At 39.2% G+C, this 23,757-nt stretch overlaps 1 protein-coding gene across 1 annotated transcript; it reads left to right on the top strand.

Moving 5' to 3' along the window:
• The first annotated feature begins 22,226 nt into the window (after positions 1–22,226).
• Positions 22,227–23,105, top strand: LOC111889715 (uncharacterized mitochondrial protein AtMg00820-like). The gene is made up of 2 exons (XM_023885867.1): positions 22,227–22,623; positions 22,930–23,105. The coding sequence occupies exons 1-2, from the start codon at positions 22,227–22,229 to the stop codon at positions 23,103–23,105; spliced, it is 573 nt and encodes a 190-aa protein (XP_023741635.1).
• Positions 23,106–23,757: the final 652 nt, after the last annotated feature.

Raw genomic sequence — 23,757 nt, forward strand, 5'->3', positions numbered from 1 at the left:
ACAATACAGGAAGCATCCATCATCAGGTCCAAGGGAGCTAACGCCAGCCATAGTATGCTCCATTGAAGAAGTTGACAAGCCAGCTAAAAGGGGCAAGAAGACTGATACTCAGAAGGATGGACCTGTCTCTAAACCAACCAAGGGGCAAACCCTCAAGAAGTGAAAGTGTGACAAGGCTGCAACATCACAGGCTCAACCGAAGAAACAAAAGAAGCCCGCTAGGAGGCTTATTCTACAATCCTCAAGTGATTCAGATTCAGAGTATGTTCCTCCTAAACATAAGAACGCTTCTCCTTTAGAATCTGAGAGCGAAAGCTCTAATGATGAGGCGGTCCATTGCCGAGGTGATACTTGATGGGTTTTAGCCATAAGAACTTTCCTATGTGCGCATGCAAAACCCTAATGCTTGGATCTAGGCTTTCTAATAAACATGCATTGAATCCAAGTCTTCTAATGACTAATTAGGTTAAATAACAACATTGAAACAGATCTAGAATCATACCTTTGAGTTCCTTGTTGATCTTGAGGTCTTGGAGCTTCTAGAGTCACAAGTGTCACTCCTCTAATGGCTTACAAACACCAATAGCAATAAGAATGATTTAGGAGAGAGGAGAGGGGAGGAATTCGACCAGAGGTTCCTTGCTTTTGGAGATGTGTCGAATTCCCTATGCCATAGGGTCTATTTATACTTGTAGACTCCTTAAGGGTTACAACCTAAACCCTAATTGGATAATCTTCTCTTAAGGCTATCCAAATCCATTCCATAGATAAGTATATGGACGATTTAAGCTATCCTAAACCTCTTAGAATTCGTCCATACCATATCCTAATGGATTTACAGTCTAAAGCTTAACTATCAAACAATTGACAGTTTATACCCCTTTATTTAATTAATCTCTTTAAGTCACCAAATTAATTCTAATTAATTCTATGACTTATATAACAATATATTATTCATTATATTATTCACATAATATATTAATAATATTTACTCTCTCTTAATAAATCATCCTATCAAGTTGCTATGGTGAAGGCAACCCAAAAGGACCATGCACAACCGGATCAAATACTTGCCTAATATAGTTGCAGCCTTAGACACTATTCCAACAGTCTCCCACTTGGATAAGTCTAGTAACTATACAAGTACAATTCGGTTTGCAATCATAGCTCTCAAAGACGCTGTCAACTCTGATCTAATCAATCTTTTCCTTTAGATAAGGGAACGTACAGTCCTCTGTTAGATATCATGCTGACAATCCTATGGAATGGTTAGTCAAGCATTTAGGTTTCTCGATCTCTGATTTATTTGACATAGAACTTAATCGAACACATCAATTCAGTTCTGACCGGGCCCGGCACATAAGTCAAATCAAATCATCGAGCGGCCGAGATATCGCTTTTACCTTCTTAGATAAAAGTTACAGATAAACTTCGACTTATATGCATTTACTTATTCATTAACCAACTATACACAACAATACGTTTTATAACACCAAGTTACTGATGCGTTTTCGTATTATCAATGTACAACCAATTAACAAATAATAAACCATATATCTAGGTTTTAAGACTATATGATATTATCGTCTTGCGATAACCTTTTATATCGTATTCCACAAGGTGATTCCAGCAAGCGTGGGTTTATTCCAATGCTCAAAACTAGTTCATAAGCACTCATGAATGTTGCAGCAATCCTTTGCTATGTCTAACACCATTTAGACACTCTACAAACCAATTCATGACAATCTTCTTTCATATCTACTCCCAACATATGAACGATTGTGGACCATTTGAATAATTCGATTATTCCTAATAAACTCAATTATTCTGGAAGTCAAAACATGCAAAGTGAAACAATAGCTAAACAATTAACATAAGATAGTATCATTACTCATAAATAAAACTCCTTTATTTAATCATCAAATGTCAATTTACATTTATCTATTACACGTTTCTAATACTATCTAATCTATGCTAATATCATCCTTCAGCCCAATACTCCTAGCATGCTGTAAGTGCTTAACCCTACTCAGTCCCTTCGTAAGCAGATCTGCTGGGTTATCTTCTGATGATATCCTCTTCACTACGAGTTGTCCTTCTTCTACACGATGTCTGATGAAGTGATATTTTCTGTCGATATGTCTTGATCTACCATGATCCCTCGGTTCCTTGGTTAAGGCAACCGCACCTTCGTTATCACAGAAAATCTCCATGGGCTCCTTTATGGCAGGTACGACTCCAAGATCACCGATGAAGTTCTTTAGCCATATTGCCTCCTTCGACGCTTCGCTCGCTGCAATGTACTCTGATTCGCACGTTGAATCAGCTACGGTTTCTTGCTTGGAACTCTTCCAGGTCACTGCTCCTCCATTTAGGGTAAAGACCCAGCCCGACTGCGAACGGTAGTTGTCCCTGTCTGTCTGAAAACTGGCGTCACTATACCCTCGCACCTTCAAGTCATCACTCCCTCCGAGGACTAAGAACCATTCCTTTGTCCTCCGAAGGTACTTAAGGATATTCTTCACCGCAATCCAATGTGCTTTGCCAGGATTCCCTTGATATCTGCTAACCATGCTCAAAGCGAAGGCTACATCAGGGCGAGTACAAGTCATAGCGTACATGATTGAGCCTACTGCGGAAGCGTATGGTACTCGGCTCATTTCTGCTATCTCAGCTTCGGTACTCGGACTTTGAGTCTTACTCAATTTGGCATTACTTTGTATTGGTAATTCTCCCTTCTTTGAGTTTTCCATACTAAAACGTTTCAGTACCTTCTCCAAGTAAGTGTTCTGACTAAGTCCAATTAGTCTCTTACTTCTTTCTCTCACTATCCTTATTCCCAAAATGTAAGAAGCTTCTCCGTGGTCCTTCATAGCGAAGCACTTCCCGAGCCAGGACTTAACTTCCTGCAGAGTCGGGATGTCGTTTCCTATGAGCAATATGTCATCGACATATAGGACGAGAAAGCTTACTATACTCCCACTGGCTTTGACATATACACAAGACTCGTCTTCGCTTCGTACAAATCCAAACTCTTTGACTTTCTCATTGAAGCAAAGATTCCATCTGCGAGACGCTTGCTTAAGTCCATAAATGGACTTCTCAAGCTTACACACTCTATTCGGATGCTTCGGATCCACAAACCCCTCGGGCTGAGCCATGTAAACATCCTCAGCCAACTTCCCATTAAGAAAAGCGGTCTTGACATCCATTTGCCAAATCTCATAATCATGAAATGCGGCAATAGCTAGCATCACTCTAATAGATTTAATCTTCGCAACTGGTGAGAAGGTCTCATCATAGTCAACTCCAGGAGTTTGAGTAAAGCCCTTCGCAACCAATCGTGCTTTATATGTGTGTACGTTTCCATCCACGTCGGTCTTCTTCTTGAAGATCCATTTGCACCCAACGGTCTTACGTCCGGGAACATAATCAACCAAATTCCAAACTTGGTTATCATACATGGATTGGATCTCGCTATCCATTGCCTCTTTCCATTTTGCAGACTCCGGGCCTGCCATGGCTTCCTTATAGCTATTAGGTTCATCAAGGTTTACTAGTGTACCATCACTAATATACGTGTCCCCTTCGGTAGTAATATGAAAACCATAAAACTGGGGTAGAACTCTAACTCTATCGGAACGTCTAAGAGGTAAGGATTCGTCAATCGGTTCAACCGGAGTTTCCTCCTCGGGTTGAGTGCCAGCGGTAGTGGTTCCTTCATCTATCGACTCTTGAATCTCTTCAAGCTCGATTTGCCTCCCACTGTCTCCTTGGCTTATGAGTTCTCGCTCTCGGAAAACTCCTCTCCTTGCAACGAAGACAACATTGTTCTTCGGTCTATAGAAGAGATATCCAAAGGATGTCTGCGGGTAGCCGATGAAAATACATCGCTCACTTCGAGGTTCAAGCTTGTCGTGAGTATCTCGTCTTACGAAAGCCTCGCAACCCCAAACCTTGATATGTGCCAACGAGGGAGCTTTCCCTGTCCACATCTCGTGAGGTGTTTTGGCAACCTTCTTAGTAGGGACTCGGTTAAGGATATGGGCGGCAGTCTCTAAGGCATACTCCCAAAAAGAGATTGGTAGCGAAGCACGACTCATCATAGAGCGAACCATATCCAATAAGGTTCGATTACGCCTTTCTGCCACACCATTCAACTGCGGTGTCCTAGGAGGCGTCAATTGTGAAACTATTCCACACTCCTTGAGATAATCGTGGAATTCAAGACTTAGGTACTCTCCTCCTCGATCGGATCGAAGCATCTTGATTTTCCTGCCCAATTGATTCTCCACTTCATTCTTGAACTCTTTGAACTTTTCAAAGGTGTCTGACTTTTGCTTGATTAAGTAGATATACCCATATCTACTATAGTCATCGGTAAAAGTCACATAGAAGCGGTTCCCATCCTTCGTGGTTGATCTAAACGGTCCACACACATCGGTATGTATTAGGTCCAATAGACCCTCCCCCCTTTCACATGTATTCGTGAAGGGTGACCTAGTCATCTTTCCAAGCAAACAAGACTCGCATGTGTCATCTTCCCTAAGGTCGAATGAGTCCAACACTCCATCCTTTTGGAGTTGGGCTATGCGTTTCTTGTTGACATGTCCAAGACGATAATGCCACAAGGATGCTTTATCCATACTAGAATCAATATTCAAAACATCATTTCCTAAGTTATCAACAATCATAACGGTTTCATATATTCCATTACATGGTATAGCTTCAAAGTAAAAGACACCATTTAGATAAGCCAAAATAGAACCATTCTCATTATTAAAAGAAAATCTAAATCCTTGTCTATATAAACCATGAAATGAAATGATGTTTCTTGCCATTTCTGGCGAATAGCAACAATTGTTCAAATCTAAAACTAAACTATTCCTAAGCACTAAGGAATACACTCCAATCTTGGTCACAGGCGACGATCTTCTGTTCCCCATGATTAGATTGATCCTTCCTTGCTCCACATCCCTACTTCTTCTTAGTCCCTGCACATTAGAACAAATGTGATAACCACAACCGGTATCAAGAACCCAAGAAATAGCATGATTAGAATCGTTAGATTTGATTGTATATATACCTGCGAAAGATGGCTTGATCTTTCCTTCTTTGATTGCTTGCAGGTAATCCGAGCAGCTTCTCTTCCAATGTCCTATCTTGTGGCAGTGGTGGCACTCTGCCTCCTTCGGGTTAGAGCAGGGCTTGGCGGGATCAACTTTGGTCCCACTAGAAGAGGCACCATCTCGAGCTTTCACCTTGCGATAGTTCTTCGATGAAGCTTTCCTCTTCTTTCCCTTCCCTTGTCCAATAGCCAAGACAGGAGCAGCAGGCGGATTGGGAGTGGGTGCAACAGACTTGTCGTTGAAGTTGCTCTCAGCAACCCTCAAGAGACCTTGGAGCTTGCTTAGGGTGACCTCTTCTTTGTTCATGTGGTAGGTCATCCTAAATTGGTTGTACATCGGAGGCAAAGAGTGAAGCACCATGTCGATCGCCAAGTCTTCACCGAAGTCAACATTTAACTTGCGGAGGCGGTCAACATACCTTTGCATCTTTTGCAAGTGCACGGTAAGAGATTCTCCATGACCCATCTTCGCGGAAATCATGTTAGTGAAAATCTCGTACCTCTCTTGTCTCGCGTTTTGGTGGTACCTCTCCAATAAGTCTTGATGCATCTCGTACGGGTACATGTCCTCGTAGGACTTTTGGAATTCGGAGTTCATGGTGGCGATCATGATGCAATGTACCTTCGTTGCATCTCGCTCATGAGTTTCAAAGGCGGTGATTTCGGCGGGAGTAGCAATTTCGGGGTTGATTTTCTCGAGCTTCTCATCGAGGACATACTCCTTATCCTCATAGCGAGCAATGGTGCGAATGTATCTTATCCATTCGCTAAAGTTCGTTCCATCGAAGGTGACCTTTTGGCAAAGCCTCATCAACGTGAAAGAACTAGCAGCAGCGTTGTTTGCGTTCGACATCTATAATTAGAAAAGGACAAAGATAGATTAGAATAAGAATCCCTAATTATCACCCAATAAGAAAATTAGGGCTAGGATCCAACAATAACATTTACATACTAGAAAAGGGATGCCGTAATCTAACATGCAAATAAATTGAAGGTAAGTGAATGACGATTCACTAATTCTCCATCATAAAACTTACACTATTAGTCCTAAGTGTTTTTTTTTTGAGAATTCCTAGGTTCGGATGAGATTCATTGAAACTATTCAATGGCATGTTTAAATCTCGATATGCCCCTCTCGTTTGTGACTGGGATGCCGAGGATCACAAAGCGGGTGTGAATTACCATGCAAATTCACATGGTGCCTTCATTGTAACAATCACCTATTCGATGTGCCGGTAAACCACACACGCTCCATCGAACTATGATAAACAATGAATCACCCTTTGCCACCTTCGCTTAGAACCAATTAGTGTGCCGGTAAACCACACACGCTCCACTAACATCTTAGCAAGGTGCAAAGTGTAATTTCATGGGATTGCATCAATTCACTTTTCCTAAAGTAACTAGGATTGGGAAATTTTAAAAAATATATGTAGTTACTTTATATTTCTTATTATACTTTTAAGGAGAGAATGAGGTTGCCCTATCCTACCCGTTCGGCTAACGACCCTCCACCAATCAAGCAAGCGGTGGGTGTGAGTGTACACCCATTAAGCGCCATTTTATAGGACGCAACCTTATACCCACCTTATAGATCGGCTTCGTGAATGAGGCCTACTAACGGTAAGACTAGCATTCAGTTATACATATATATATTATTCTAGTAATATCATATTTGTATAGTGTTGTATTTTAAAACTTTTAAAATCTAGGATTTGAAATTTAAGTTGTCTAAATTAAAACTTTTAATCACAAAAGTAAATTTCAAAACAAGAGGGTAGGTTTTAAACATTTAAAACATGGAGGATCAAATAACAAATAATTCCAATTAACAATTAATATCCTAATTATCTATATTTGATTTATTCAAGATTTCTTTGAAAGATAATTACCAAAATAGTTAAATAATTAATTAATTATCATATAAGGAAATTAAATATTTAATTAGTTGATAAATATCCTTTTCTAGATCAAGATAATAGTCATACATATCATAAAATCGGATTTAGGTTGATCTATTATGATTAAGGTAAGTTTCCATAAGATAAACACAAAGAAATCCCAAATCTGGCCATTCCTGACGCTTTGACTCGCCGAGTGCACAAGGGGACTCGCCGAGTCAGGCCTACTCGCCGAGTCCACCTTGGGACTTGCCGAGTCAGTGACACAGAAACCAAAAAATCGAATTTTGTAGGTTTGTTTCAGTTAATCAAGCAACAATTTAAAGAAAACCAAGCTAGGCTCTGATACCACTGATGGGTTTTAGCCATAAGAACTTTCCTATGTGCGCATGCAAAACCCTAATGCTTGGATCTAGGCTTTCTAATAAACATGCATTGAATCCAAGTCTTCTAATGACTAATTAGGTTAAATAACAACATTGAAACAGATCTAGAATCATACCTTTGAGTTCCTTGTTGATCTTGAGGTCTTGGAGCTTCTAGAGTCACAAGTGTCACTCCTCTAATGGCTTACAAACACCAATAGCAATAAGAATGATTTAGGAGAGAGGAGAGGGGAGGAATTCGACCAGAGGTTCCTTGCTTTCGGAGATGTGTCGAATTCCCTATGCCATAGGGTCTATTTATACTTGTAGACTCCTTAAGGGTTACAACCTAAACCCTAATTGGATAATCTTCTCTTAAGGCTATCTAAATCCATTCCATAGATAAGTATATGGACGATTTAAGCTATCCTAAACCTCTTAGAATTCGTCCATACCATATCCTAATGGATTTACAGTCTAAAGCTTAACTATCAAACAATTGACAGTTTATACCCCTTTATTTAATTAATCTCTTTAAGTCACCAAATTAATTCTAATTAATTCTATGACTTATATAACAATATATTATTCATTATATTATTCACATAATATATTAATAATATTTACTCTCTCTTAATAAATCATCCTATCAAGTTGCTATGGTGAAGGCAACCCAAAAGGACCATGCACAACCGGATCAAATACTTGCCTAATATAGTTGCAGCCTTAGACACTATTCCAACAATACTCTGCCTCGCTCCCTTACCCCAGAAATTCCAGCTCGCTCTCACCCTCCTTCACCTCCACCTATAACCATCCCAGCATCCATCCCTCCCATATTTCCAATTCCAACCACTCAACCATTCACTACAATTCCCATCCCTACTCCTATATTCACAGACACTACTACTACCACTACTACCACAGGAGCTCACTCCACTGCTCCCAATCCACCAGTAACAACCGAACCACCTATCACAACCGAACCTCCAGCTACTTCAAAACCCTTATCTCCCACTTAATCCACTGAAACAACTCATATTCTTGGCGGCGAGGACTTGGAATTTGATTCCACGTATTTCAGTCCTTATAGAGTGTAGAGTGATGATGATGACGATGAGCCTGTTACAAAGCGTCATCTCAAGGCAGTAAATAAGAAGCTTGATCAACTGCTCTCATCCTCTTCCTCCGGAGCTTACTCTGAAGCTGCATTGAAGGCCTTGTTCTCCTTTGTTTTTACCTAACACAGTGCCACACTCTCCACTGCCGCTAAAGCAATTGAAGCCTCTACTTCACAGTGTCAACAAGCCTCTCTTGTTGTTGATGCTTCTACTAAGGAGTGCAAGGAAGCGACCGCAAAATTCGATAAAGTAGTTTCTGAAGCTCACCTGTTTTTAGATTCCTTGCAGGTTGCTGCTGCAAAGAATGCTCAAACCTTCAATGCTTCGGTGGAGAACCTTCAACGGTCTCTTCAATCTGAACGTTCCAATCTTGAAGCTGCACGCCAGGCCATTGAATCAGCCAACGAAACTCTACATGCTATCGTCAATGACCGATTGACTCAACTGGAGGCTGAGTTAGCTGTAGAGAATCGTATTATGGATGAGCTAGACAGGCGCACCTCACAGCTCAAAATGCAAAATCACAAGCTGCGTACTGCTACTGTTGAGGTTAATGACCTAAAGTCAGAAAAGGAGGTCATTTGGAGTTCTGTTGCTGATGTTCACTCCATCCTCCTTCATCTCATTGAGGCTCACGATCCTATCATCACCATAACCATCAGGTGCCATCTGGCAGACAAGCTCAGACCAGCATTGGACATCCTTAGTCGTATCGAGGGTGTTTCGGTGACTGGGGTCTAACCGAAACAAGGGGGAGAGAAGGTGACAACTCAACCTCCTTTTGGACCGAAACCATCTACTGAACCGAAGGGTAATGAAGCTTCGTTCAGTAACAAGGAGAAAAAGAAGAAGAAAATTGGCAAGGATAACACAGACAATGAGGATGATGTCTATGTCGAGAATCCCAAGAATCCCTTTCAGAAGGTAAAGCCCTCCGAAAAGGAAATGGAAGAAAGCTACAACAAACAAAAAGTTGAGCTCGAGTAGAAGCGAATGGAGGCGGAGCTCCTAGAGAAGAAAAAGTCCATGTTTCCTGTCTGGACTATGGATTCGCTTCAAAGATGCGCAATCGATGAGCCAAGCATTCTCTGGCTTGATCCAGTAATGTGATTTGGGCTCGAGAACTCCAAGGATGCACAGTTCGATATGCCAATCACACGAAAGACATTTATTTTCCATTGCTTCAATTCGACTGCTGCTATTCCTTCCCCAGACCCGAAGGTAGACAGGGATCTACTGGAGTTTTACTTGGAGTTTGCTCAACCTCAGTACTTGACCTAGAGTTCCAAGAAGATTACCACTGTCATGGTTCTGAAGCCCTACTCAGCGGGGAAATTTATTAATGTCAAATTCAAGGTGACTCGAGGAACCGAAGGCTCAGTCTACAACTTCACCCTTGCTGATCTACCGAACCTTAATCCCCATGACTGGATACTCCTCAACAATATTCTTCTGTCAAATCCTCAGGAGTACCAACCAATAATTGATCATGTCAAGCGTATGCTTGTATGCTACATTCACGAGGTAGCGAAGATGGACCAGGAGATTGCCTCTGCCATTCACAAGCGAACCACGATCAAGACTATGGGAAGAGCAGGCAACGTCAACACTATGGTCAAGGGGAAGATAGATTCAAAGTACCACACTGTTATGTTCATCAGAGGCGAAGGTCAAAAATTCCTGTTTGCTCTCGTTGACAAACACCTCTTCTCAACATCTTGCCTGGAGCATATCTTGGAGATCATTCAGAGGTGTGATCAGAATAGTGCTGCTGATAAGAAGTTGTTCTCTGACATGCTGAGGTGGTATATCCAGTTTCGACAGACACTTTTCGCAATAATTCCTCGTCTGTTTAAAGTAATAAAGACAGTGAAGCTAACATAGAAGAAATGATCTCTCGCCTCATTTGACGTAAAGGGGGGAGATTGTTGGGATTATTAGATTGCGTCATCGGCTCGGTCCTTAGCCCAGTTTTGATTGCCGGTATTGGGCTTGTCCAACCGTGCATGTTTTTGTACTAGGGTTTAGTATATAAGCTGCATGCATGTAGTCTTAGAAGTTATCACTTTTATTATTATTTCTCTGAGTTTTTTAAACCCTAGCTCGCCTCTATAGCGGAAGTTTTTCTTCAAGCTCTGCTGAGGCGTGACTTTATTTGAATCATAAGCATACATTTGATTCCATTCTGTGTTCATTCTCTTACTGGTTTTTGTCTTGTTCGATTTCCATAATCATACCCGTGAAAGATCTAATCAATCTAGAGTTTAATTCTCATCAGGATGACAGTGATTACTCCATTCTTGGAGCAGATCAGGGAGGCACAGGTCGAGGGCCTCAAGGAGGAGAGGTAGAAGTGTGAGAGAATCGTGGGCCGAGTAGCTTCCTTTGATTATGATAGTCGGGGTTTGTTGACCCTTCATGGGAGGGTTTAGGTATCGTACTGGGGCGGAGTACGGCAGGTGTTGATGGACGAGGCTCATAAGTCTCGATTTTCCATCCACCCAGGGGCAAAGAAGATGTACAGAGATCTTCGACCCGACTATTGGTGGCCCTGCATGAAGCGGGATGTCGCCTGGTATGTGGAGAGATGTCTAACCTGCAGGAAGGTCAATGAAGAGCACCAGAGACCCCACGATAAGATGCAGCCGTTAGATATTCCCGTGTGGAAATGGGAGGACATTACCATGGATTTTGTCACCAAGCTTCCCAGGACCGCACGGGGGAATGGATTCGATTTGGGTCATAGTGGATCGGCTGACCAAGAGCGCGCATTTTATACCGATCCAGGAGAGCATATCGGCTAAGAAGCTAGCCGACATCTATGTGCGCGAGGTAGTAGCATGGCACAGAGTTCCTGTTTCGGTAGTGTCAGACCGAGACGTCCGTTTTACTTCCAGATTTTGGAAGCGGTTTCATGACGAGTTGGGGACTCGTCTTCATTTTAGCACCGCCTTCCACCCCCAGACGGACGGGCAGAGCGAGAGGACGATTCAGACTCTCAAGGACATGCTCCGAGCATGTGTTCTAGACTTCGGGGGTAGTTGGGATACGTATCTTCCACTAGCGGAATTTTCGTATAACAACAGTTACCACGCTAGCATTGACCGTCTTCCGTTGGAGATGCTATACGGAAGGAATTGCAGGACCCTGATTTGTTGGGGCGAGGTCGGTCAGCGAGTCATTAGGAGCACTGAAGTGGTGCTCAAGACCACAGAGTTGATCCAGCAAGATCGTATCGGACTGCAGACTGCGCAGAGTATACAGAAGAGTTACGCTGACAGGAGGCGTTCGGACTTAGAGTTTCAGGTGGGCGATATGATCCTCCTGAAGGTATCACCTTGGAAGAGTGTTATCAGGTTTCGGAAGAGGGGCAAGCTGGGTCCCAGGTTCATCGGCCCTTTTAGGGTTTTGGCCTGGGTGGGTCGGGTTGCTTATCGGTTGGATCTTCCGGCAGAGCTTAGCCAGATCCACAACACTTTCCATGTTTCTTAGATGCGAAAGTGTTTGGTGGACGAGTCAGCAGTTGTACCCTTGAAGGATATTCAGGTTGATAGCAGCCTGAATTATATCAAGAGACTAGTTGCGATCTTAGATCGGAAGACGAAGACCTTGAGGAACAAGGTGGTTCAGCTAGTGAAGGTGCAGTGGCAGCACCAGAAGGGTTTAGAGTGGACGTGGGAGTTCGAGGGAGAGATGAGGGAGCATTACCCAGAGTTATTTTCAGCAGCTGCAACAGCAGACTTCGAGGACGAAGTCTGAGATAAGTGGGGGAGAATTGAAAAGCCCCATTTCTGGTATGTAATTCAAATAAAGTATTTTCATTTCTGAAGGGGGTACCCGACGAGTCTGTAGCCTGACTTGTCGAGTAGAGACGGGACGATCACGCGTTTTGAGCTGGCTACTGTCTGGATGAAGCCCTAATTTCAAGGGTTTGCACCCTATTTAAACACACTTATGCGCCCCCAACCTCGCCTCTATAACTCTCATAACATTTCCCCTGTAAACCCTAGCCCCATTGTTGATTTTGAGTGTGCTTGTGATAGCTTGGAAGCTTTGGGAAGGAAAGAAGGTCCATAGAAGTGAAGGAAGATCCAGGAGTTAGCTTACATCTGTTCTTCATTCAGGTAATGAAGTTATGACCTTGTGCATTCCTCCATTATAACCTCCTTTATGCTTGTTATGCCTTCTTTGGAGCCTTTTATGATTCAAAACTTGAAATATGGACTCTCCTTGGATGAAAACCTAAGATCCGGACTCTCATTGCATTCTAGAAGTGTAAAGTTTCAGTTATGGTTGTGATTGAGGTCCCTATTGAGCTTGGAACCCCATTAAGAGCTTAGGGTTGGCATTTGAAGCCTTTAAAGCCATGCATGCACGTAAAGTTTGCAACTTTACGTGATAAGCATGCCCTAGAAGCTTGGATTTGTAATTTGGAGCCGCTGCATGGCTCAAATCAGGTTTGTATGGAAAATGGACTGAATCGACTCGGCGAGTCGCAAGCTTGATTCGACGAGTCATATGAAGATAGCCGTGGACTCGAAGAGTTGGATGAACAACTCGGCGAGTCCGATGAAGATTGCCTTAGACTCGACGAGTTGTTCATACAACTTGGCGAGTCGGATGAGTTTTCCCGAGAAAAGTAGTGTTTTAGTGAAATAGCTTCATTCCTTCTTAGTTACACGTAAAGTTAGCAACTTTACGTGTTCAGATGGTTCCAGGGGCTCAGATCTACAAGTTAGATGCTCTGGAATGGTTTGGAATTCAAGTGTATGGGATCTGTAAGACTGGACTCGGCGAGTTGTTCGTCGGGCTCGACAAGTCGAGTTGCGAGTCCCCGTTTTTTTTCGACCTGTGAGTTCAAGGTGAGTCAATGAGTGGGAAAAGGACTCGGAGAGTTAAAGTCAGAGTTAGTAAAGGAGGGACTTGGTGAGTCCAGTCAACTGGAAGTTGACTTTGACAAGGGGCAAAATAGTCATCTTACCCTGAGGGTATTTGCACGTAACTAATCTGGTGTTTTTGGGATTTGTAGTCGGGCAGTTTCGGAGCAGTGGTCAGCCACTTTTAGAGTTAGCATCTCAGCAGCTAGAATTACGAGGTGAGTTTCCTTCCAGTAGGAATGGGTCTACGGCCACAATGCCGGCCCTTCTAGTTAGCAGTAGTCCCGGACTTTGGTCCGATGGAGTAGTTCAGTGTGCTTGATGTCTTTGTGACTCAAGCATGTCCTTTTATATGTGTTCCAGACTTCGGTCCGATGCAGTATGCAATATATGTGTTGATGCTAGTTGATATGTTTATGCTATGCTATGTTTGCTCAGTCAGTTTCCGGACTTCGGTCCGATGCAGGGGACAAGGTCCCGGCCAGTTTCGGATTTTGGTCCGATGCAGTTAGTTCCGGACTTCGGTCCGATGCAGGTGACAAGGTCCCAATCAGTTCTGGACTTCGGTCCGATGCAGTTTCCGGACTTCGGTCCGATGCAGAGGGCAAGGCCCTGGTTAGTTTCCGGACTTCGGTCCGATGCAGTTTCCGAATTTTGGTCCGATGCAGTGGGCAAGACCCAATATGTGATTTATATGTTATTGTATGGTATGTGGTAGTTTGGGGGGAGCTCACTAAGCTTTGTGCTTATGGTTTCAGTTTTGGTTTCAGGTACTTCCGCAAGCAAAGGGAAGAGCTCGGGATGATGACATTGCACACACCACAGTTTCAACTTTTGTCCTGGGAGTTTATTTCAGATACTATGTTATGTTGACACAGTTCTTTTGTCATGACACATCTATTATAACTTTTGGGATTTATGACGTACGATTTCATGATACATTATAAATGGTTGATATCCTTAGTATTATTTAAACAAAAAATTTTGGGTCGTATTTTGGGTCGTTTTATCATTAAAGTTAATAAATTATAAATTTATCTCACTTCCTACTCATCCAATTTTTCTCATTGCTACAACATCACAAGTTGATCATATCGCATATTTTTCTAAATAAGATACATTAATATCAACAAAAGAAGCTATTTAATTTCGTAATAAAGTTGAATTAAAAAAGTAAATAAATAAATAAGAAGATGAAGAACCTTGTATCACCACCATATTTTATGTTTGACCTCATCATCATATTTAAATCCTCCTATAATTTGAGACATTGTGATTAACCAAAATGCAACAATGCTTGGATCTTTCATGCTATCAATAATATGTTGAAACACAAAAACAGATGTTTTGAAGTTTTGAAGTGAGATAATTGTTACAAGAGGAAAATAGGTAGAATCGTAATTGACATTTACCTCATAACGGTTTTTTGTTTTTTTCATTATGTTGTAAGCTTTGCATGGAGGCTCGATAATATGCAAAGTAAATAAAACTTAGGGGGTGTTTCTTTTTTCCTTCATTAAAATCTGTAGTGAATGACTTTATGGATAAAGTGTTCTATACATAAAGATTGTAGATAAAGATGGAAAATAAAAAACAATGGATTATGAGAAATAAAAAAAAATAAGAACCAAACCTAGGAACCAACATCGAACAAAAACCCTACTTTCTTTACTCCAAAAAAAATCAACGTACCTGCACATACTCAAAACCATAAAACGAATTTCACAAAAAAATTATTATTTCAAAAAAAAGGAGCTTGAAAAAAAAAAGATGGTGGTAAAACGAAGAAGACATATTAAAATCAATAAAAAAAAACGAAGATATAAACATAAATGATGCACCTGATAAATGATTTTTTTTCATATTATCCCTAAAATAAAAAAGAAGCCATCAATGAATCTTAACATTGTCGATGATAGTGATAATAACTCAGATTAAGGAAAAAAGACATGATATTAGAGATGAAGTGGATGGAGATGATTAGCTTCGTTGCAGATTTATTGGTTATAGTTTCTTTATATTTAATATTGTGGGAGGTTTTATGTGGTTCATTTTGAAGGAACATAAATAAGTTGCTATTTTTTGAAATATACAGTACTATTTCGCAATATAGTCATAAAATAACAATGTATTTTGAAAGTACATTGTCAAATGTTGGATTATACTTGTGTAGACTCATTTTCACGCAAAGTTAGCTATATATAGTTGTTTTCCGTGTCACAAGTAAAAAATGTTTGAAGGTACTTATATGTGACGAGCAAGGTCATTGAACTAATAAAACAAAAAATGTTGTCTATGAAGAGGTCCTTTAACGCTATATATATATTTACCAATTTTAGTGTAACTTCTACACATTTCAATAATACCAATAACCGTGCTTTTTGTATGATTATTCTGTAATATTTATATAAATTTGTATTTTATTTATGTGTCCCCCGCATTTAACGCGGGTGATAATCTAGTTCTAACATTAAACAAAAATTTTTAGATAGTAACTGCAACAAATTAAACATATATTATTTCCAATTTCATTCGTAATATCTTCCACCATCCAAATACACCAGGTATATTAAGAAACAAAACATATCAACACTCCACAACCTATATATGCAAATTTCATATTCCTACAAATTTCAAGGCACCTTCACATAATACTAATCTCCTATTTAATTTCCTTGATTATAGTCAAATAAACCCGACACTGATTCATTATCCCACCAATAACACTAATATTACTATCAAGCATGCAACATGTCTCCTGTCTTGCGACTTATAACATGTTTTATCTTGTTTATCCTCCTCGTAATTCAACATAAATAAACATGCACCTTAAAATAAAATATGGATATTATCATGTAAAAATTTTCCTCCGATCTTATGTTTCAAACTTGATTAGCAGCTAAATATACATATGTAAACTATATATATATATATATATATATATATATATATATATATATATATATATATATATATATATATATATATATATATATATATATATATATATATATATATATATATATATATATATATATATAGTAGTGTTGTGGATAATTAGTAGCAAGTGTAAGAGTTGGGAGTTTAAAATTAGAGAAATTAAATTACCTCCTACCTTTTATGCCTACAAATGTTCCTACCCAATAAGATTATGACAAATCACTATTTAATTTAATTTAATTTAATACATTCCTAATATAACCTTAATGAGTTAGTTAAAAAAATATGGAATGATGACACTTGTCATAATCTTATTGGGTAGGAACATTTGTAGGCATAAAAAGTAGGAAGCAATTTAATTTCTCTTAAAATTAATATGGTTCAAGATTAATGACTTATCTTGAACCACATTAATTTGGATACCTTTTTTATTAGATGTATAAATATAAAGATTCATCTATGTTGACTTCTTTGTACATGTACATATTTAAGATCTCAAGCGAACCACAATGCAATAAATACTACAAAATTTCATAGCTTTGACGCTTTTTATCATTTTAATTCATACACTACATTGAATTAAATGATGGGTTTTGAGCAAAACATACATTTCTATATGTGCATGCAACCCTTAATTGATTGGATCTAAGTTTTCTCTATTGAACATGCAAACAATGAACAGAATACAAGAAACCCTAGGATCTATGTACTATAATCGAAATTCACATCATAAGGATCAAAATACATACCTTGATTATTATATTGTAATAACAATCTAAAATCTTGTAGATCTTGAACTTTGAGAACTTAGTGTCATAAGTGTAACACCTCTAATGGCTCATAAACACACTTAGCACGAGGATGATTATGAAAGGAGGAGAGAGGAGATAATTTTCGTTTTTTCTTAAGGTTTAGGAACCTTAGCCTAGCTGAAATCCATAAGGGCTATGCCTTTTACATATTTGTTGGTTGCTTAGAGCCAAAGCTAGGGTTAAGATAAGGAAGCCCTAATCCCTTTGCTTAAGGCCTAAGCAGCTCATCGAACCTCATCCTTAAGGCCATGAACAAAATTCCTAGGGCCTTCGCTAGAGAACTTCATCCATCCCTCCTAGTGAAACATCCCAAAAATATGGTCCAAAAATTTCGTTTTGATTTTTTTTATAGAAACCATAAATACCATTTGTCATCTCATAAAAAAGAACATAAGTAATGTATCTCAAATCATCATAATGAAATACTGTATCCAAAATCACGTGTCAAATATCAGAGTCTAAACATCCCAGGCTGAATCAATGGTGTGTGCACTGCAATCATCCCAAGCTCTTCCTCTTGCTACCGGAAGTACCTTAAACCAAAATTGAAAACTGTAAGCACGAAGCTTAGTGAGTCCCCCCAAACTACCACATACCACACATATACATGCAACTTCGAGATACGGGCCCCACCCACTCTCATGGAGATTTGGGCCCAGCCCACACTCCGTTCTCTAGGAGATTCGAGCCCCACCCACACTCTGCTGTCTATGAGATTCGATCCTCACCCACACTCCATTGTCTAGGAGGTTCGGGCCCCACCCATACTCCGTTGTCTTAACATGCATACAAGTATCACACAGAGAACAAGTATATCTATTCCTAGCAATAATCGCATAACTATACTCAATAATAATATGAGATTCGGGCCTCGCCCACACTCGGCTATTATGAGATTAGGTCCCCGCCCACACTTAGCTACTAACATATCACATTTACGGGCCGACCTTGGTGCCTTAGACCCATTCCTACTGAAGGAAACTCACATCGCAAAGCTCACCGATGAAATCTCGAGTGAGGAATCTCTGACGGCTGCTCCCACGACTCCCCAACTATTATTATCAAAATAACACTTAGTCAAAACCTGATAATTATCCTTAGGGTAAAACGACCATTTTACCCATAGTCAAAGTCAACGCTTTGGTCAAAGTCACCTTCTGGTTGACCCAACTTGTCGAGTTGCTCCATCATCTCGTCGAGTCCTAGAACCTAAAATCGCAATCTAAATCGTCGAGTCTCCCCTCCCCCCCCCCCCCCCCGACTCGTCGAGTTCCTAGGCTACTCATAGTTGTGATCTACCGAATCAACTCATCGATTCCCTTTACCGACTTGTCGAGTTCTACCATAAGCTAAAACGGGAAAAACCAACTCAAATCATCGAGTCCCTCTATGGACTCACCGAGTTCCCCTGTCTAGTTGAGCCATCTCAATGGATTAAGCTCCTACCCTTTAGATCCAAACTCCATACTTCATCTACACATTGGAAATACACTTTTAAGGGTAAAGTTTCCAACTTTACCCGCTATTAGAAGAGAAAAATGGGAGAAAATACCTCTAAATGCTTGAACTTGAGGGGATTTGACTAAGGGTTTAAACATGAACTTCAAGCATCATAACTCCATAGATTTAAGGTAAGAAAATGTCCATAGGGGGAGGATAGGGCTGATTTCATGACGGAGAATAGATATACAAGAAAGGGTAAGGTCACACCTTATGATCTGATGAGTAAAACACCACACACTGACCACCAGCGCCAACATCAGCGTCAACGCCAACACCACACCTTATCAGCGTCAACGTGAACCAATGATCTTGTTGATCTTATCTATATTCGACATTTATACGTATATATAGAATATATATATCTGATCCGTAATCTTAATGATCAGGACCCGACCTTTACTTAGATAGGTATACATCCCTTAATTAGTGGTATTTCATTTATCGTAATCGTATTTAATCAGCATTAGGGTGAAACCCTCATGTAATTCTTGGTGACGGTCTTTGTGACCTCATTCTATTGATGAGAACATTCTTTCTTAGTGAAAGCATCTTTGTGATTACTTCTGTTCTTTTGTTTTTATCTTTAATCTTTTTCTTAGTTTGTTTAGTTATTGTTATTCATACTTGAGAAAACCTTCAATTGGTATCAGAGAAGGTTTTTGATACACTCAAGTTATCATTTCGACCTCCTATAATGCCAATTAGTCTGCTCTCAACAAGATCCTTGATTTTGATGAACAAAAATTTACTTCTTGGAAATCAAAGGCCATGGATGTTCTAAAAATCATGGACTACGACATGCTTGATATCATCAACAAGGGTCCCATCGTCTCCATGCATCAGTTATCCAATGACAATACATATGGTAGTAAAGTAAAAAAGAAATCTGTACCAGGATACAACAAGGAAGAAACAAGGATCGTAAATCTTGATGTAAAGGCGAGGATTTATGTTTAAAATTATTTCCGTTTCATGTCTATCGTTTGGTTCAAAATTGCTCAACTACACATGAGATGATGATCACTCTATCATCCACCTTTGACAGAGAAGATCTATCAAATAATGAAGTATCAAAAGGTAAGTATATCATGGCTCAAATCATCGAGTCTCCTTCTAAAGCACCAAGGGACAGTGTTGGTACATTTGCCACTGACCTTTCTCAATCTGCTACAAACTCTAAGTCTCAGGACTAGGAATCTGGCTCAACGTATCAGGTAAAGAATTTTGTTAACTATTCTTCCATTGAAAAGGTTGGCATGTTTCATCATTTACATTTTGATCTATCTATCTCTAATAAAGAAAAATCTTCTCTGAAAATAGAGTTACAAAATCATAGAGAAAATCTCTATTTGTTTAGGACTCTCTTTCTCAATTAAAAAAGGAAAACACTTGTATCTCACTAACCAACAATTTTCTTCACACTGAGAAAGAAAAAGTTGTTGATCATGCAATAAGCATTCAACTTATTTAAAATAATTGGGATTCTTCACATTGTAATGTCACGGGAATTATTAATGATCAAATTTCTGGTCAATGTGAGAAAATTCTTGGGGTGATGTTGAAGGCTCTGTTTCATTAATCAGAAAGGTCGAGACTAAACAAGATTTTTATAACGTGAAAGTCTCGAGAAAGATTTAAAAATAGATTTGTAAGCCCCTATTTCATAAATCTACTCTTGATCCTTCTTGTCAACTTCCTCATCGTGAGTATGTTTTGCCCTCTACTAAGATCCTGCTAAAATTACCTATCTCAAATGGTGAAGTTCATTCTATAAACGAAATTCTCAGCATGTTTCCTCAGTTCTATTTTAGCAACGTTGAATTGGGAGATCAATCAAAGCCTTTTATTTCAGATAATTCTTTAATCTCTTATGTGTCTCATGGCGAAGAGTCATCAAAGCATATCATCGATGACATTCCATGGTCCAGAACAAAAGCAAGAGTTTTTAAATCCAATGATCAAGGCTCTTCAAGTACTATTGTTAAAACAAAACAAAGTTCTAATGTTAAAAAAAAAAAAGAAATCTCGAACCAGAGTTTGTTATCAATGTGGTGATGCTTCTCACAGAGTCAGCAAGTGTAATTTTGAAAAGAGCTTTTTTTTGTGCTGACAACATCATTACTCGAAATGACAAATGGATCAAAAAGGAAAACACATTAAATTGTCTCCCTGATGCTTGTTATTAAATTTTCTCCTAAGTGGCCTATTGTAAGATCGATCAGTGTATACTAATTGAATAATTTAGTTTTTTGTTTGTTTTTCATGGTAAAGAACATATTTAGTATTTAGATAGTGGTTGTCAAGACACATGACATGTTCCAAGTCACTTTTGGATGACTTTGTAAGGAACAATGGTCAAACTTTTACATATAGAGACAATAACAAGAGAACTACAAAGGGATATGGAAGCATCAAGTGCAATTATGTTGTATTCACGAATGTTTCATACGTAAAAGGTATTCAAAACAATCTTATCTCAATCAGCCAACTATGTGATGCTGACTATGAAGTTCACTTTAACAAGAAGGAAGGAAAAGTTGTTGATCAAAAGAATGTTACTATACTTACTGAAAATAGACATAATGACAGTTTTTGGACATGTTTTCTACTGCCAACTCTCTACGGTGTTGATTTTTTTCTCGTGCGCAGTCTCATTTAAATTGTATTTGGCATAGGACTATCTCTCTTGAATTTCAAGAACGTATCAAAGATTTCTGAGAATCAGCTTGTGTGAGGAATTCCTAAGATGCAGTTTGTCAAAGATAAACTATGTTTAATGTGTGAAAAAGGAAATAAAACCAAGTCCTCCTTCAAGCCAAATTCTTTTTCATCCATCATCAAACACTTTCATCTCTTCCATATGGACCTTTTTGGACCGATCCCAATTAAGTCAAGAGCTAGGAAGAAGTTGACTCTATTCATCGTAGATGAATATTCAAGAGTTACTTCTGTAATCTTTTTAAGAAAGAAAAGTCATGCCGATGATGAAATCAAATAACTCATTAAGCAATGGGAAGTTCTTTATGATCATAAAGTATTCCCTACTTTCATGTACTTGGATGTGTCGACTACATTTTGAAACAAAAATATCAACGCTCAAAGTTCAAAGCCAAAGCTGATGGAGTGTTTCCAGGATAATTTAGTGTGTCCAAGGCCTTCAGGGTATTCAATCTTTCAACACAAACTGTTGACAAAACTGCTCAAGTCAAGTTCAATGAAGATTCATTCATCCATAATCGAATTGATCATCTTTCTTCCATTACAAATGAACTTATTTTTAGCTCTTCAGACCTTGTTCCCAAGTTCTTACCTAATGTCACTAAGCATGTTATTCCCAATAATGATCAAACCGTCAACTGTGATTTTGACTTTGAAGATCAGGTTGTTGTTTCTGAAGAAGCTAAGCCATCTAACTCCTCAAATTAGGAAGATTCATTTCCAAACAACATGAATGAGAGTACTAATCCTAGAATCCTTTGAGATCATCATGAATCTCAAATCAATGGAGAATTAAATTTTGGGATTTTCACTCGCAACAAAGTCAACGGTAATTCCTGCATGTTTGTGAATTTTATCTCGATGATCGTACCATATAATGTTATTGATTCTCTCATGGAAGTTGACTGGGTAAAAGCGATGCAAGATGAGCTGAATGAGTTTGAACGTCATCGAGTGTGGACTCTAGTTCCCAAGCCACAAGGAAAAACCATCATTGGTACCCGTTGGATCTTTAGAAACAATATGGATGAAGATGGAATCGTCATTAGAAACAATGAAAGACTTGTCACCCAAGGGTTTTGTCAAGTGGAAGGGTTAGACTATGATGAAACCTTTGCCCTTGTTGCTAGACTTGAAGCCATTCTTCTGTTCCTTGCTTTTTCTTCATTCAAGAACTTCAAAGTCTATCAAATGGACGTAAAAACTACGGTCTTACATGGGGATCTTCAAAAAGAAGTCTTTCTAAAGCAACCTCCAGGTTTTTAAAGTGAAGAATTTCCCAATCATGTACATCGTCTTGATAAATTTGTTTATGGTTTGAAGCAGGAACCCAGGGCGTGTTATGACACATTGGCGAGTTATCTTCTGCAAAGTGGATACAAATGAGGAAACACTGATAACACCTTGTACATAAAGCATTTAGGATGTCACATTATCCTTGCTCAAGTGTATGTTGATGATATCATTTTCGAATCCACTGATGAGAAACTAAGTTCTGAGGTCGTTGAGGTTATATCAAAGAAATTTGAGATGTGCATGATGGGTTAACTAACTTTATTTTTAGGTTTGCAGGTTAAACAATTAATAGATGGAATAATTGTTTTTCAAGCTAAATGTCTTACAAACATATTGAAGAAGTTTTGCTTTTCTGATAGCAAACCAACAAAGACTGCAATGACTTCATCAACATTTATCTTTGTTGATCCAACTGACGCTGATGTGAATGGAACCCTGTATTAAGGAATGATAGGTTCACTGCTCTATCTTATTGTCAGTCGTCCTGACATTATGTTTGCCACCATATTGTGTGCTCGATATCAAACATATCCAAAGGAATCTCTTATTCTCGCTGTAAAAAGGATCTTTCGTTACTTGAAGCATACACCTAATCTTAGGTTATGGTATTCATGCGATTCTGAGTTCAAGCTAGTAGGATACACTGATTCAGATCATGATGGATGTAGTATTTATTGAAAAGTACTTCAGGAGGGGCTTAAATGTTAGGAGACAAAGTTCTGAGTTGCTCCAACAAGAAGCAAACATCAGTGGCTTGCTCTACCGCTGAAGCTGAATATGTATCCGCTGGAAGGTTTTGTACTTAGATTCTGTGGATTCAAAATCAACTCTTAGACTATGGTCTCAACTTCTTAAAAACTCTCATTTGTTGTGACAACAGCAGTACCATTCAGATAATACAGAATCCAATGCACATTCCAAGACCAAGTATATTAATATTCTTCATCACTTCAATAGGGACATAATTCAAAAACGAAAAGTTGAGTTGTTCTACATTCCATCCATTAATCAACTGGCTGATATTTTCAATAAAGCATTGAATGAGAAGACCCTGAATAAATTGATTGCAGATCTTGGTAGGCTTTAAATGACTTGA

Source organism: Lactuca sativa, chromosome 9 (genome assembly GCF_002870075.4).
Source record: "Lactuca sativa cultivar Salinas chromosome 9, Lsat_Salinas_v11, whole genome shotgun sequence".
Taxonomy (NCBI): Eukaryota; Viridiplantae; Streptophyta; class Magnoliopsida; order Asterales; family Asteraceae; genus Lactuca; species Lactuca sativa.